Source organism: Astyanax mexicanus, chromosome 6, assembly GCF_023375975.1.
Source record: "Astyanax mexicanus isolate ESR-SI-001 chromosome 6, AstMex3_surface, whole genome shotgun sequence".
Classification (NCBI taxonomy): domain Eukaryota; kingdom Metazoa; phylum Chordata; class Actinopteri; order Characiformes; family Acestrorhamphidae; genus Astyanax; species Astyanax mexicanus.
The window spans coordinates 30,029,594-30,042,738 of NC_064413.1; the positions used below are offsets into that span (position 1 = coordinate 30,029,594).

Genomic DNA, 13,145 nt, shown 5'->3' on the forward strand with positions numbered 1-13,145 from the left:
GCCACTCTCGAGCGCAAGTTCATCTTTCACTCATTTCTGCAGGCAGTGGGAGAGAAGCCACAAACACCAGAGCCCGAGCAATGAGCCCTTTGTTTATAGAGGAAATAAGAAGTACGCATGTGTAACGTGGATACTGCCAGTACTCTCAGTGAACTGCAATTATCTTCCCCCACAAACCTACTCTGGTATTATCTGATTTCCAAAGTATTCCACTGGTGAAAATTATTTAATCCAAAGCCTCGCTGCACCTCTGCCCAAATTCTCCACCAGACAAAAACAAACAAACAAAACAAAAGAAGTGTCCTACTGAAGCTGGGAACTTTTAATACCACCAAGAAGGAGTCCAAGAAGCAAGTGTGTGTGCGCTGCACCGAAGCAATGAAAACATAAAAAAAAGGAACTTAATGAACTATACAAAATAAATGGACTAAATGTCATCATGCGTTCAGTAGAACCCTATGATGTCTTAAGTTCTAATGGAACATCACACAAAACATAACACAAGTCAGGGTCTCCTGACCATGAAAGTGTGATCTGGCCACAGCCTCGCCATCAATAATCCAGACAGACAGACACACATAAGCCCTGCCAGCAAGAAGCCAGAAGTCAGATTATGACTATGAGGTCTGCCACTGAGCACAGGGCCCAATAAAACCTCCCTGACCAGGATCTCTCAGTGCTAAAGACATGCAGAGATGTTAACAGGACAGGATCACTCACTCTTTACAAGCAATTACTAAACAAGCACTTCTCAAGTCTCATCCCATTACAAAAGCTGCTGAAAAAAAAGAAAAAAACTATGCCAGCCAAACAAATCAACAATGGATGGCAAAACCTCCAAATTTCAGTAATACATAATAAAAAGGTACAAATTGTTACTTGAACCTGTAAATCGGATAAATTCATCAGTGACTATATTCATAAAAACACAACTTTAACAGCATGCCCAAAACTTGGCACTGTCCAGTGCTGAAACGGCACAACATAAAGAAAATTTACTTCTGCCAAGGGAATAATGCTCTTCCTTAATTAACAGCCACACAGGAACTCATCAAAGACAACTCTGTTTGTGAGAAAAGGACTTGAAGTGGTTGAAAAATCAGGATCTAACATTAGTGTCATCAGGAGTCCTTTATAGTTTATGAAGTTGAATAATTCTACTTGAAATCGAATGTACTGAAGCTGTGTTTAGAATGGTTCACGTGTTGGGTCATTTGTTGCACAGTGAACAGACTGGTGAAAAGTCAAAAGACTTTTTAACACTATATTCAGAAAAACACTACTTCATTATTCATTATTGTGTATTTATATTCTATCGCATAAACAAATCAAACATGACTGCCAGATGAACTCTTGCATGGCAGGCTAGTCCATCACTGATTTTGAAAGATCCATGATAGAATTAGGATGCTTACACACACAAATGAAAACAAACATGTATATAACTTTTAAATGATGTTCTAATGTTTTTAAAATGTAGGTACTGTCAATTCACTACTATAAGCATTATTTATTTACTTAAATGCCTTCACATGTTTATATAAAACTACTGTCAGGTGCCATCTGTGTATTTCTGCCATTCTGTATTACATTGTGGTGTACACTGGAAAACACCAACTGTACACTACATTTTGAGATGCTTGTTTGACAGTGAACTCTATATAGAGAATGAAATGTACTGTTGATATTTTGGGTAACAAACTAAAGTGAGCTATTCCATGTGGATGGTTTCTGTAACCAGTTTAAACTGTTATTTCTGCTCAATTTTTAATAGCAAAAGTTCATAGTTTTAGTCTGTGGGGACAAATAGGAATTACATTACATTGCCTTTCTAAATAAAGGTCTGTAAAATTGTATACTATTCATAAACAGCCATCTTGGTCTTCATCAACTATGATTGAGTGTGAAGAACCTTTGAAGAACCCGTAATGTTGCACTTGAGCCTTATGAACACAGTTGCTTAATAGTACAGTATATTCTTATCTGGATTGGCTGGATCAGCATGTACTGTGTGTGTGTGGGTGTGGGTGTGGGTGTGGGTGTGGGTGTGGGTGGCTGGGACTAAACTCGGTGGGTTGGCACCTTATAACAATGCATTTAAATGTCTAAAAGGGTGGAGTTAATTTCCTGTCATAATTCCACCCCAATGAAGACAAGACAAATGAAAAAAGCTGTAAATATGATGAGACCTACCAGAACCCTGAAGAAGTAGAGGTATTCGGCTGCACCTGAGTAATTCCCACACTCATACTGGAACTTGGCATATCTATATAGCGTGTCCAAATACTCCTGGCGGAACTGCAAAAAAAAAAGATATATATATATATATAAAAATCAGATTTTATTCTGGAACATCACTAAATTAAATCAATTTAAACACACAATTAAAAAAATAGCAAATACTACCAAACAGAACTAACTCTCTGACCTTACTCAAACACCACAAATGGGAGGAGGCTAGCTAAAACAATGTTTGAGAATGGTGGGAGCACTCTGTTTCTCAGTCTAAAGAACTGGAGTCGCTCGCTGGTGGTCAGTGAAAAGTCTGGAAGAGCTGCAGGGCGAGTGGGGGTTGGGAGGGGGCAGTGTGAAGGTTGTTAATGTGAATGACCCCTGTGTTCGAGCAGTAAAAGCACCAGGGCCAGTGAACTGAGGTGCATTAAGGACAGGTCCCAGGTCAGTGGGATGTCGGGGTTGGAGGGGAGTGCCGTCACGTCAAATATAGAATCCCCAAGCATTTTTGCGGCCGGACCCACGGGTCTCGAGCTGTTCAGTTTATTCTTAACAATTCACCACAGAATGTAAATGTCCGCAGAAATTTCTGCAAGCCATAAAAACCCTGAAAATGAGTTAAGGTTTTGGGAAGTCATTTAACGTCTCCATGCTCGGGCTGCCCCTCCTGTCGGCCCCCCAAAACAAGGCCGAGTTCACCGAGAAGTCATGAGAACTCCTCGCAGCGGTGGAGGAGACAGTAGAGTTACTTACACCATGCTTGTCGGCCAGATAGTCAAACAGCATACGCCCGTCCCTGGAAGAGAGAAAAAACATTCTTTGGTGAGTTTTTTTTTTTTTTTTTTTAAGGTTTCGACATAATCTTGTAGTTGTAATGTTTAAGAAGTTGTACTACACAAACAGCAGCCATGAATCTGGTTTAAAGAACAAATGGAAATAACCTTATCAACATTTGCTGACCTCAACTTTGCCCTTTGTCTGAAAAAAGACCATTTAAATAAATCAGCTAATATGCCATCTTATTTTTGGTAATACTTCACTAATTAGGATTAAAAAAAAAAAGAAAAAAAAAAAAAAAACACCACTGATCCAATTAGGGGTGAGCAGTATGATAATATTTTGTCGTATGGCGACAACGTATTTTATTGACAATATATATATAATTTTTAAAGCATAACGAGGACATCAACGCTTGAGAACCATTAATTATTGAGGACGAGACTAAATATTTCAGTTAAATAAAAATTTTATTATGGGAGATCTTTAATTATTTTTAGAACAAAATATCAGCAAAAAAATGGTTATCATAAGACACACAACTTAAAGAGAGGAAAGAGATCAGATTAGGGATGCATCAATGTGGGAATTCTGGTCCGATATTACACATGCATATATGTGGTGATGCTAATGACAATGCTGATATGCACATAAGTAATAAAAAAAAAAAGCTGGCCAAATAAAAAAACAATTTATTTTAATAAAAAAAAACTATTTTAAAGCAATCCCTGCATTATATGATCTAAATTCAATAACAAACAACTTACGTGAGTACAATTTTTCAAGAAAAAGCTAATTAAAGATAAGGAAAAAATACATTTTGTTGCTTATGTGGCTCACGATTCTGTGATTTCAGGCAAATAAATAGGTATGGAGGGGCTGGTAACCATGCTTTCAGCATCTCCACCCCTGCCAAATGTGGCCAAACCACTAAAGAAGCAGCAAAAGAAAGCATGCTTCTCTGAACACCCAGAGAGAATGAGGAGGTCGTGAGTTTATTTTATTTGAGGGGAGCTTCAAAGACTGTTTATAAAGGCGTGCTCCTATTGCACTGCTTCTGTGCCATTATACGGTCATCCAACAGATGCTGGTGGATGTTGGTGAAGCTGGGTGGAGAACAATCTCCCTTAATGGCCATTTATGGGAGCCCCGGAAACTAAGCATCTTTGTCTTCAACCACCCCCCACTAATTTCTTCAGTTCTTCTTTTCGTTCAACAATCATCCCTTAGTTTAGGTGATGTTGTTTACAGGCTCTCATGCAAGTCTGTGTGCGCACACGTGTGTAATCGCACTATAGACCTATACTCAGTCAGCCCCCGACAGCTCCTCCCTGGGCAGCGATCCCGAGCAGACCTCAGCAGCCTCCCTGTGGAGGTGAAGGTGCTGCCGCTAAGTTCTGTAGATGGGAACATTCAGTCCTCAGCAGTTTAACACAGCTCACCCGCAGTCACACCCGCCTACACTCATCCATCCCGGTTTCATCAATGCTAACTAACAACAGGCCAATCTCAGCTCAGATCACCTGCTAAAACAGTATCAGCTCTGAGCAACAGAGCAGAGACAAGAACAGCAAACAAACCGAGGCACAAAACGTGACTCAGTGGACAGAAAAAAAGCACCCATTATCCACAGGAACAAATAAATAAAAGCCCCGCTCCAGATTTCCTGGTGGCATTTCAACTTGAGACACCAGACAAAAAAATGTCCCTCGCAACCCTAAATATTCAGATTGAACAAGTAAACTTCAAAGCCGCTCGTTAATTAAGAGCAGACGAGCATCCGAGGAGCTTAATTAAAACTGCAGCCACTTCTCAAGCCACAGCTTAATCCCTCAGTGTGATAAATGTGTTTTAAAGCTACGCAAAGCAAAGCGCCTTTCAAAACCATGCCTAGTAGGTCTGCCACCTACCAAGGCCTCTCACACGAGGCCGAGACGCAGCCTGCAGACCTCCATTCTGTATGATTTCCTGAGAAAATACAGGCCTATGGAAACAAAGTGACTCATTGTATTAGACTCAAATCGAGACAGAATGAACCGCTGCTTGTGTTGCACACATAAAAAAAAGAGCAGTCCTGAACAAGTGACCGCATCATGTTACAGATGGGCACGAACAAAACTGCCTGAATGTGTTTTTTTTATTTCTGAGGAGAAAGAAGCATCTACAAACAAATCAGACAGTAATCAAAAAGAATATTCACAAAATCATAAGCTTTACTGACTACTTTCTGAAACAAAAAATGTTTCTATATAGTACTGCAGAACTTGAAGTGGTGGCAGATTACTGTTTGGTGCCCTATTAAGTAGAGTTGCACCTATATATGCTATTAGGCCTGGACAATAATTCGATATCGGTATTTATCGCGATAAGAAATGTTTCAATAACGGTGATATCACTTTTGTGGTATATCGATATGTATTATGTACAGAATCTGTCACGGACAGGCGTTTTTTACTGGCGTCAGCTCGCCGCAGAGCCAAACACATTCAGCCCCCATAGCTGTGCTACCTCAGTGCGTGATGACGCAATCACACAGGCACGTAGCCAGATAGGCTAGGCTAGGCTAGGTTAAAATGGCTAGGCTAGGCTAGGTTAGGTTCAGGTCCGCTCCGCTACGCATCTAAAATGTCTCGAAACGGAGCCGGGACGAGCGGATCCAAGGCTAGGGTAGACTCGGTTCGGTCAGCCGCTGTTTCGCTCGCCCATTCGCGCGTCCGCTCGCTCGTCCGCTCGCTCATCCGCGGCTCCGCTGGCCCAGCCGCGGGTCCGCTCGCTCATCCGCGCCTCCGCTCGCCCAGCCGCGGCTCCGCTCGCCCAGCCGCGGCTCCGCTCGCCCAGCCGCGGCTCCGCTCGCCCAGCCGCGGCTCCGCTCGCTTGCCGCTTTGCTGCAAATTGTGCCGGTGAGTGGAGCCGACAAGCAGCGTAACGTTAATACATCTAATCTGTTCCACCACCTCAAGCATCTTCACTACATACAATATTTTCCTTATACTGACTGAAGCACTTTAATAGATTATGTTGAAATTAAGTTATTTAAAGTTTATGAATCCTTTAGGTTTGTTTATTTGCCGTTGATATCATGTTGAATACCTCTTGTATTCTGGCTGAAGCACTTTAATAGATTATGTTGTCACTAAGTTATTTATAGTTGAAAAATCCTATAGGTTTGTTTATTTGACGGGAAAATCTTGTTGCTTTTATGTATATAAAGGCTTCTTGTATTATATATCCTAGTTAAAACACTTGTTTTAATCTGTTAAATTTGTTTACAATGAATAAGAAGCTCTGCCTCTGTTGTCATTTAAAGTTATTTTTATTTGTAATAGTTATATAGGCTTATGTTTGACAGGGAAGTCATGTTATTATTTTGCTATATGCAAATAAAATTGAGCATTGATTTATTTTGACTACTTTTATTTCTAAAGTATTAAAGTTTTTGTGAAAGGAGGTTTCAAAGACTTAAAAAACATTTTCATACAGTAGTAGGTACAGATTTCCATTAGATAGATTGATACAAAAAGTGCAAATACACAGTTAAATAATAATTTAAATTTGCAGTGCAAGCTGCAGAGATTGCAGGGATTCTTTTTCTGAGGCCTTCAAAGTATTTATCGATATCGAAATTATATCGTATCGACCGAAATTTAAGGAATATATCGTGATATAAATTTTGGCCATATCGTCCAGCACTATATGCTATATATATATTTTTTTTTACAATTAATAAGTATTTTTCTTATTAATTAACCCAAATATTAATTGTTAGACTACTCAATTTATCGTAAAATGTATTTCCTTTTTTTTGTGTGCTCAACTAAAATATGTTCTTCAGCTTCACTTAGAAAAAATAATCTGCATTTCAGGGCTTTATTCTGCAACAAAAATGTCCCTTTACCTGAAAAGCAGTATAATTTTTTAAATTACTATTATTTTGTTATTAACGATCAGACTAAATACTTAAAACATTACTACAATAACACGTAGATACAAATATAACCAATATTTAATGTTAATTAGGATTTACTGAAATCATAATTAGAAACTTCACTTAGGACAGTTTTCCATTCACACGAAAAAACATCAATAAAACTGGCCTTAATTTTGGCCTAAGTATTCTATTTTTACACTTTAATTTTATATTTAAACCATTTATACCCTCTATTATTTGTACTACATAAACATATTAACATATCACTTTAATCATAATAAATTGGTAATATACATGTCTAATACTTAATTAAGCCCAGCAGACGGCTTAAGGCTGTCAAAATCATTATAAAACACTAAAGCCAAAGTATTTAAATAAATTTTGATTCTGCTGAGTTGACCCGTAATTTAACAGGTTTAAAAAGGTTCTCTAATCAAAGTAATTTTAACTCATGCAAATTAAAGCATCTAAATGGTTATTTTAATTGTTTTAAATGCATACAGAACCATCGCCTGTACTTAAGATCGACTGATAACTGTTTTCACATGAATAATATAAATTTGAATTAGAAATTGGATTTTATTGTATATTTTCAATCTTAATGTAGACACAGAGGCTTAGAACCATCAGAACACCCAAAACCTGTGATGACAAAAAATATATAGAAAACATGAACAAATCTTATCTGATCTCTTGGCAGCCTAATCATTGCATGTATAAAATTATTTTGGCAAAGGATAAAACAATTAAGTCACATCCATTGTTTCAACAAACTACACAAATCAACATACTTGCGTTTGGGTTTTACATTTAGTGTGTGGCGGAGATCCAAATACAATATTGTAGTTAATTATAAATCTTATACAATAAATTGTGCTACAAATAATCTAAAAGAGAAATGAGTAAAAGCTGAAACACAAAGATTATCTTCATTCTAGCAAATGCAATAGAACATTTCAGGACAAGACCTTTTGACCTGAGGAGAGACTTTAATTAAAAAAAATAATTATTAAACAAACACGCTTCTTTAATCTGCACATTTTAAAATGCTTGATAGACAGAACTGTCTTTAACAAACCAAAAAACATCTTGCCAAGAAACTAAGCAAAATGTAAACACTGAGTTTGACTAAAATATTTTAATTAGTGCAAAGTCATCACCAAAAACATAGCCTTAATACCACAGGATCTTGTTGCGTTTTGCCCACATGTTTTCAAAGTTCATGAAGTTTTTAAAAGAGAAATATTATGCTGACCAACACACAGGGTTATTCCCTTTTAGCATGGACCATTACTCTGACTGTAGTTTGCAAACGAGACGCTTAAACAAGTCTAAATGCGATTCGTTTTGGAACATCTTCAACCAAAAAGGAGGAGCTCCATCGCAGCCAGGGCCAGTATCTAACAATCTGATGAATAGACAACACTACTTCTGTACAGCTGAACAGCACAGAAAATGGAGCAGGCTACAGAACAATGTAAGCAGTTTCACAGTTTCGAACTTTGATGTTTGAAATATGTATATATGTTAAAAGTTTAAGAAAATATTGATACATTGTACTTATTGAAAAACATTATACATAATAATGTTTATAATATTGCCATACTTCCGAGTGGTTTAGTAGACGAAGGCGCTGCCCTTATGACCAAAGATCACCGGTTTGATTCTAAAATCATGTTGCTTGCCTTCAGCAGCTGGAGACCAAATGAGCACGTAGGCATCTATTAGCTAATGTATCGAAGCCGGATGATTTTTTATACAGCAATTTTTAGAACCCTCCCACTAGCTTGTATAAGCAGTTGAGCAATATTTCCCAATCTGCCCAAAATTCTTCAGATTATGGTTGGAAACAAAAAACAAAAGATCACAAAATTCAGTAAAATTACTGCCAAGCTGTGACTTTGATTTATTAAGCTGAGAATGATTTGTTAGCAAGTTATATAAGCTCACCTTGTTGACTGCATTTGTCTGGTGGTCTCAGGATCCTCAAATATTTTAACAATAGGCTCTGTCTCAGACTGAAGCTGCTTGAGCTGGGCCACAACTGCAGTCCTCTTCTCTCTCAGGGCTGAAAACATTACATTAAGATTACAAAGCGTAACTCAACTCAAAATGTAATGACCAGTCATGAACCAGGTCCTAAAATACCTGCTGTAACAGGACAGTACTCAATAATACTTCATGCAATGAACAGGCAACTCACAGTTTGGTATCTCCTTGTCCAGGTACAAGCTCTTGTACACATCCATGGCAAAGTCCACCATGTTGGTGTCACTGAGAAGATCAAGCTTTCCATGAAGAAGCTCCGTCTCATTGTAGATCTGCAGAGAAAGTGACATAACAGCGTTTGGTGGGATTGCGGTGCTGATGATGGTTGATGAAGTTAGCTCCTAAACACCTTCAGGGGTGCGGCGGATAGATTCTTTCTTAAGTGTCATTTTTAAGATGCAATGGAAAAACAGAAAATATGCCATTGAATCAACTTGGCTAGTAGCCAACTTCAGTCAACAGCAATAAGAATTAATAAATAGAGTTATTCTTTTTTCACTACATATTAGGATGATCGTTTTACTCAGTTAACTGGCAATATTGGATGGCAACAAAGTGAACGTAATTTGTTACTTAGGCAGTTTTTGTATATCTGTACTTCACTGAGGTATTTTAATTGTGGGTGAGTTTTTCATTTATTTTTATATATATATATTTTTTGTGTGCATAAACACAACATATCAAAAGAAACAATACAAGCTCATTCAGGCAAAAGTGTACACTTCGATTTGAACTTGTTCTGATCAATTGAACAGACCTACCTAGTGTATGCATACGTCAGTGCCCATGCCTGCATGAATTATGGAATATATACATATGGAATACATACCGTACGTACCGTTTTAATAAAGGAAAACTTATTGGTGAAACTGTGCTTAACCAACTTTTTTTAGCAAGCTATGTTGCAAGTAAATCTTAAAGCAAAACTTGCTCACAAAAACTGTTCGTTTTTTAAACTTATGATAATTTTAACACACATCAGTGCCTGACTGCTTAATATTTTCTTTTTTAGCTAGCTATGTTTCAATGTTGGTTCTACCTAATTGAAACAAGTTTGTCTTCGGTGCCTTCAATTCACACTATTCTCATTTTCCATTATATATCTACTAGAGACGGATTATATCTGTCCAGTATCATTTATTGTACTTTAGTCCTGGATATATTGAGATATTTGAAGTGCATTATTAGTATCATGACATTCTGGATCATTGACTTGTGTTACAAATATGACAATTCTTAGTCTCAGTTATGGGTGTGCCATATTATATTGTATACAACAATATTTATATTTTCATTTTGTTGCAGTAGTGTTCTTTTTTTAATTCTGTGTTTTGTCATGTCGCCAAGAGTATCCTTATCTCAAAAACATCATGAAATATTGTGATATTATTTTAGAGCCATATCACCCACCCCTACTTCTAGCTAACTTTTCAACTAGAGTTGTATTCTCTTTTTAGCTTTTTTTTTGTTGCAAGTAAATCTTAGAGCAAAACTTTAAAAAGTTGTTTATAACCACATGGTTCTACCTAACGTTAATTTAAACAAGTTTGCCTTCAGTGTTTTGAGCTTATGCTAATTTTAACACACATCAGTGTCTGACTACTTAAGAATAGTCTGTTAAATATGATAACAGGACATTAGAGCCACGGTACATTTGCTCTGAATACTTAAGCACATTTGAAGAGATATACGTTTGTACTTATACTACAGTAAAGGTATAAATGGGGGACTTTTAGCTAACCTAACTAACGTTATGTAACTACTGTTACTGGAGTAACGTTAACATTTCCTTTGGGTTTAGCTAGCTCTTAACTTTCTCTACTTTAATTCAAGTTAATATAACGTTAGCTAAGTTGGTTTAGTTATCTTACATAGTCTTATGTAAGGCTAGAATAGCTACTTCGTCCAAAACTGGCAACCTAGTGAGCAAGTTTACTATCAGGTTAACGTGTTTGGAAATGAGCTGAACGTTAGAATAAGCACGGAGTAAAATCAGCTCATCATTTAGCAGCTATTGTTAGCCTAGCACAACAACAACAGAACCAGAACTCGTAGAGCTATTCATACAACATTCCTCTGATATTACAGCAAACAGTTGCTGTAGTTAAAGCTCGACTAGCGCTCCATACCGGTCTCAACCCTTTAAAATGTTATTATTTCTAGAGTTTCTTTCCGAGACAACAAAACTGCACTGGCTAATCTAACTGGGTGAGCTAGCGTTAGCGTTAGCTTATCTGAGCAGCTGGGCTGGTCAGCTAGGTTAGCTAGTTAGCATGCTAACGCTAACACGGGTGCTCCAGCACACGTGCTTTGATAAGAGTTTCCCGGACCGCAGAAACAGCGCTGTACAGAGATATATCACTCTAAAACCCCAATGTAGTCTGTACCTCTTTAACGGAGAGGAATTCCAGCAACGGGAAAACCAGATGTCTGTCCAGAAAATGAGCAATTTTAGTAGTCAGGTCGTACTCCGCCATGTTGGTCACGGAAAAGGACCCGCTTCAAAATAGTAAAGCTTTATCTGGCGAGCTGCTACTGAGCGCAGACAGAGGAGCTGAGCATGGAGAGCAGAGCAGGGCAGGGCAGAGCAGGGCCAAGATGTGATGCTGTGTTAGTTCACCTATAAAAAATTATTCTTAATATAAACGTTTTTTATTCGAACGTTTTTCAAACGTATTTAAATAAACAATAAATAAATAAAAATATCTCAGTTTAAACTAGCGTATCAACACCTTCATTAAATAACACATTTTCAGGAAACTCAAAAACTGTTGTTTTGACTATTAAATAACAGCAATGCTTTAAGAGTTCGCATTTTAACACAGAAAATGTAGCTGATATATTATAAACTTATGGACATTTAACTGACTTAAATGCTGAGTAAAACCCATTAAAACTCAAAAATAAAACAAAACAACTATGCAATTTTTTTTAGCATATAGCATTCATTAGTTAAAAGTATCATAATTTCATATCATAGTAAAATGTGAAATCACTTACCAGTTGGAGACAAACCCTGAATTGTGTCAATTAGTTCAGTGAAGGTAGCTATTAAAACTATTAAAAAGTCACATTTTATTTTGATTTCATTATAATTAATTTAGTCTCACATTTGAAATAGGCAGTTATCCTAAAGGGGCACAATCAAATGATATGTTTAACTGAGGGTGTAGGCAAATTTTTAACATGAGTAGACAATTTAGGCACAATTTGAGCGATTATTTTAGGAGGGGACTTTTACTTTTATAAAAGAAATCCCCTACTGTACGGTGGCCGAGAAAGCCCAACGCAGTGCAAATTGAAAAGCGCTGCAAAAGCACAAAACACATCCATCAAAATTACAACACAGGCGCAGCAAATAGAAAAACGCGCTGCAAATAGAAAAACGCGCTGCAAATAGAACCACAACACAACGGAAGTGAGTAACAACACAACGGAAGTTTCCCGGGGGACCTTAAAAGATACTGTACCAGCTAAGCTGCGTCTTCAGTAACGTCTCGGACTTCACTATGTGTAGAAAGGACAATAAGTGGCAAACAAGGCGTTTTGTGAAGCAGAACTTTTAATAATATGCACACAACCGTGGTAATCACAGGTAATAAACATAACTTACTTTTCAGAAGCTTGTTTGCCACTTATTGTCCTTTGTATACAGCTGGTACAGCATCTTTTAAGGTCCCCCGGGAAAATTCCGTTGTGTTGTGACTCACTTCCGTTGTGTTGTGGTTCTATTTGCAGCGCGTTTTTCTATTTGCAGCGCGTTTTTCTTTTTGCTGCGCCTGTGTTGTAATTTTGATGGATGTGTTTTGTGCTTTTGCAGCGCTTTTCAATTTGCACTGCGCTGGGCTTTCTCGGCCACCGTAGGTAGTACGGGCCTAAAAAGAGGCAATTTGCTTACAGATTAACTGAGTATCTGTCTGAAGAACTCAGGGTCAAGAGACTGGGTGAAAATGGTATCCATGGGAGAGTTTCAAGGCAAAAACCACTGCTGACCAAAAAGAACACAAAGGCACATCTTACATTTGCCAACAAACACCTTGATGATCCCCAGGACTTGAGGAAAAGTTCTGTTGGCTGACGAGACAAAAGTGGAACCTTTTGGAAGGTTTGTGTCCCATTACATCTGGCGTAAAAGTAACACATCATTTTATAAAAACAA

General features: G+C 37.6%; 1 protein-coding gene across 1 annotated transcript in view; it reads right to left on the reverse strand.

The window, feature by feature from the left end:
- eif3ea (eukaryotic translation initiation factor 3, subunit E, a) overlaps positions 1-11,522 on the reverse strand; it is a 44,160-nt gene extending 32,638 nt beyond the window's left edge. The window contains exons 1-5 of the mRNA XM_022673753.2: positions 11,374-11,522; positions 9,141-9,258; positions 8,888-9,005; positions 2,986-3,028; positions 2,194-2,298 (exon numbers count right to left, since the gene is read on the reverse strand). Of these exons, the coding sequence (XP_022529474.1) occupies positions 2,194-2,298; positions 2,986-3,028; positions 8,888-9,005; positions 9,141-9,258; positions 11,374-11,463 (474 nt within the window). The 5' untranslated portion in view covers positions 11,464-11,522. The remainder of the gene's footprint in view (positions 1-2,193; positions 2,299-2,985; positions 3,029-8,887; positions 9,006-9,140; positions 9,259-11,373) is intronic.
- Positions 11,523-13,145: the final 1,623 nt, after the last annotated feature.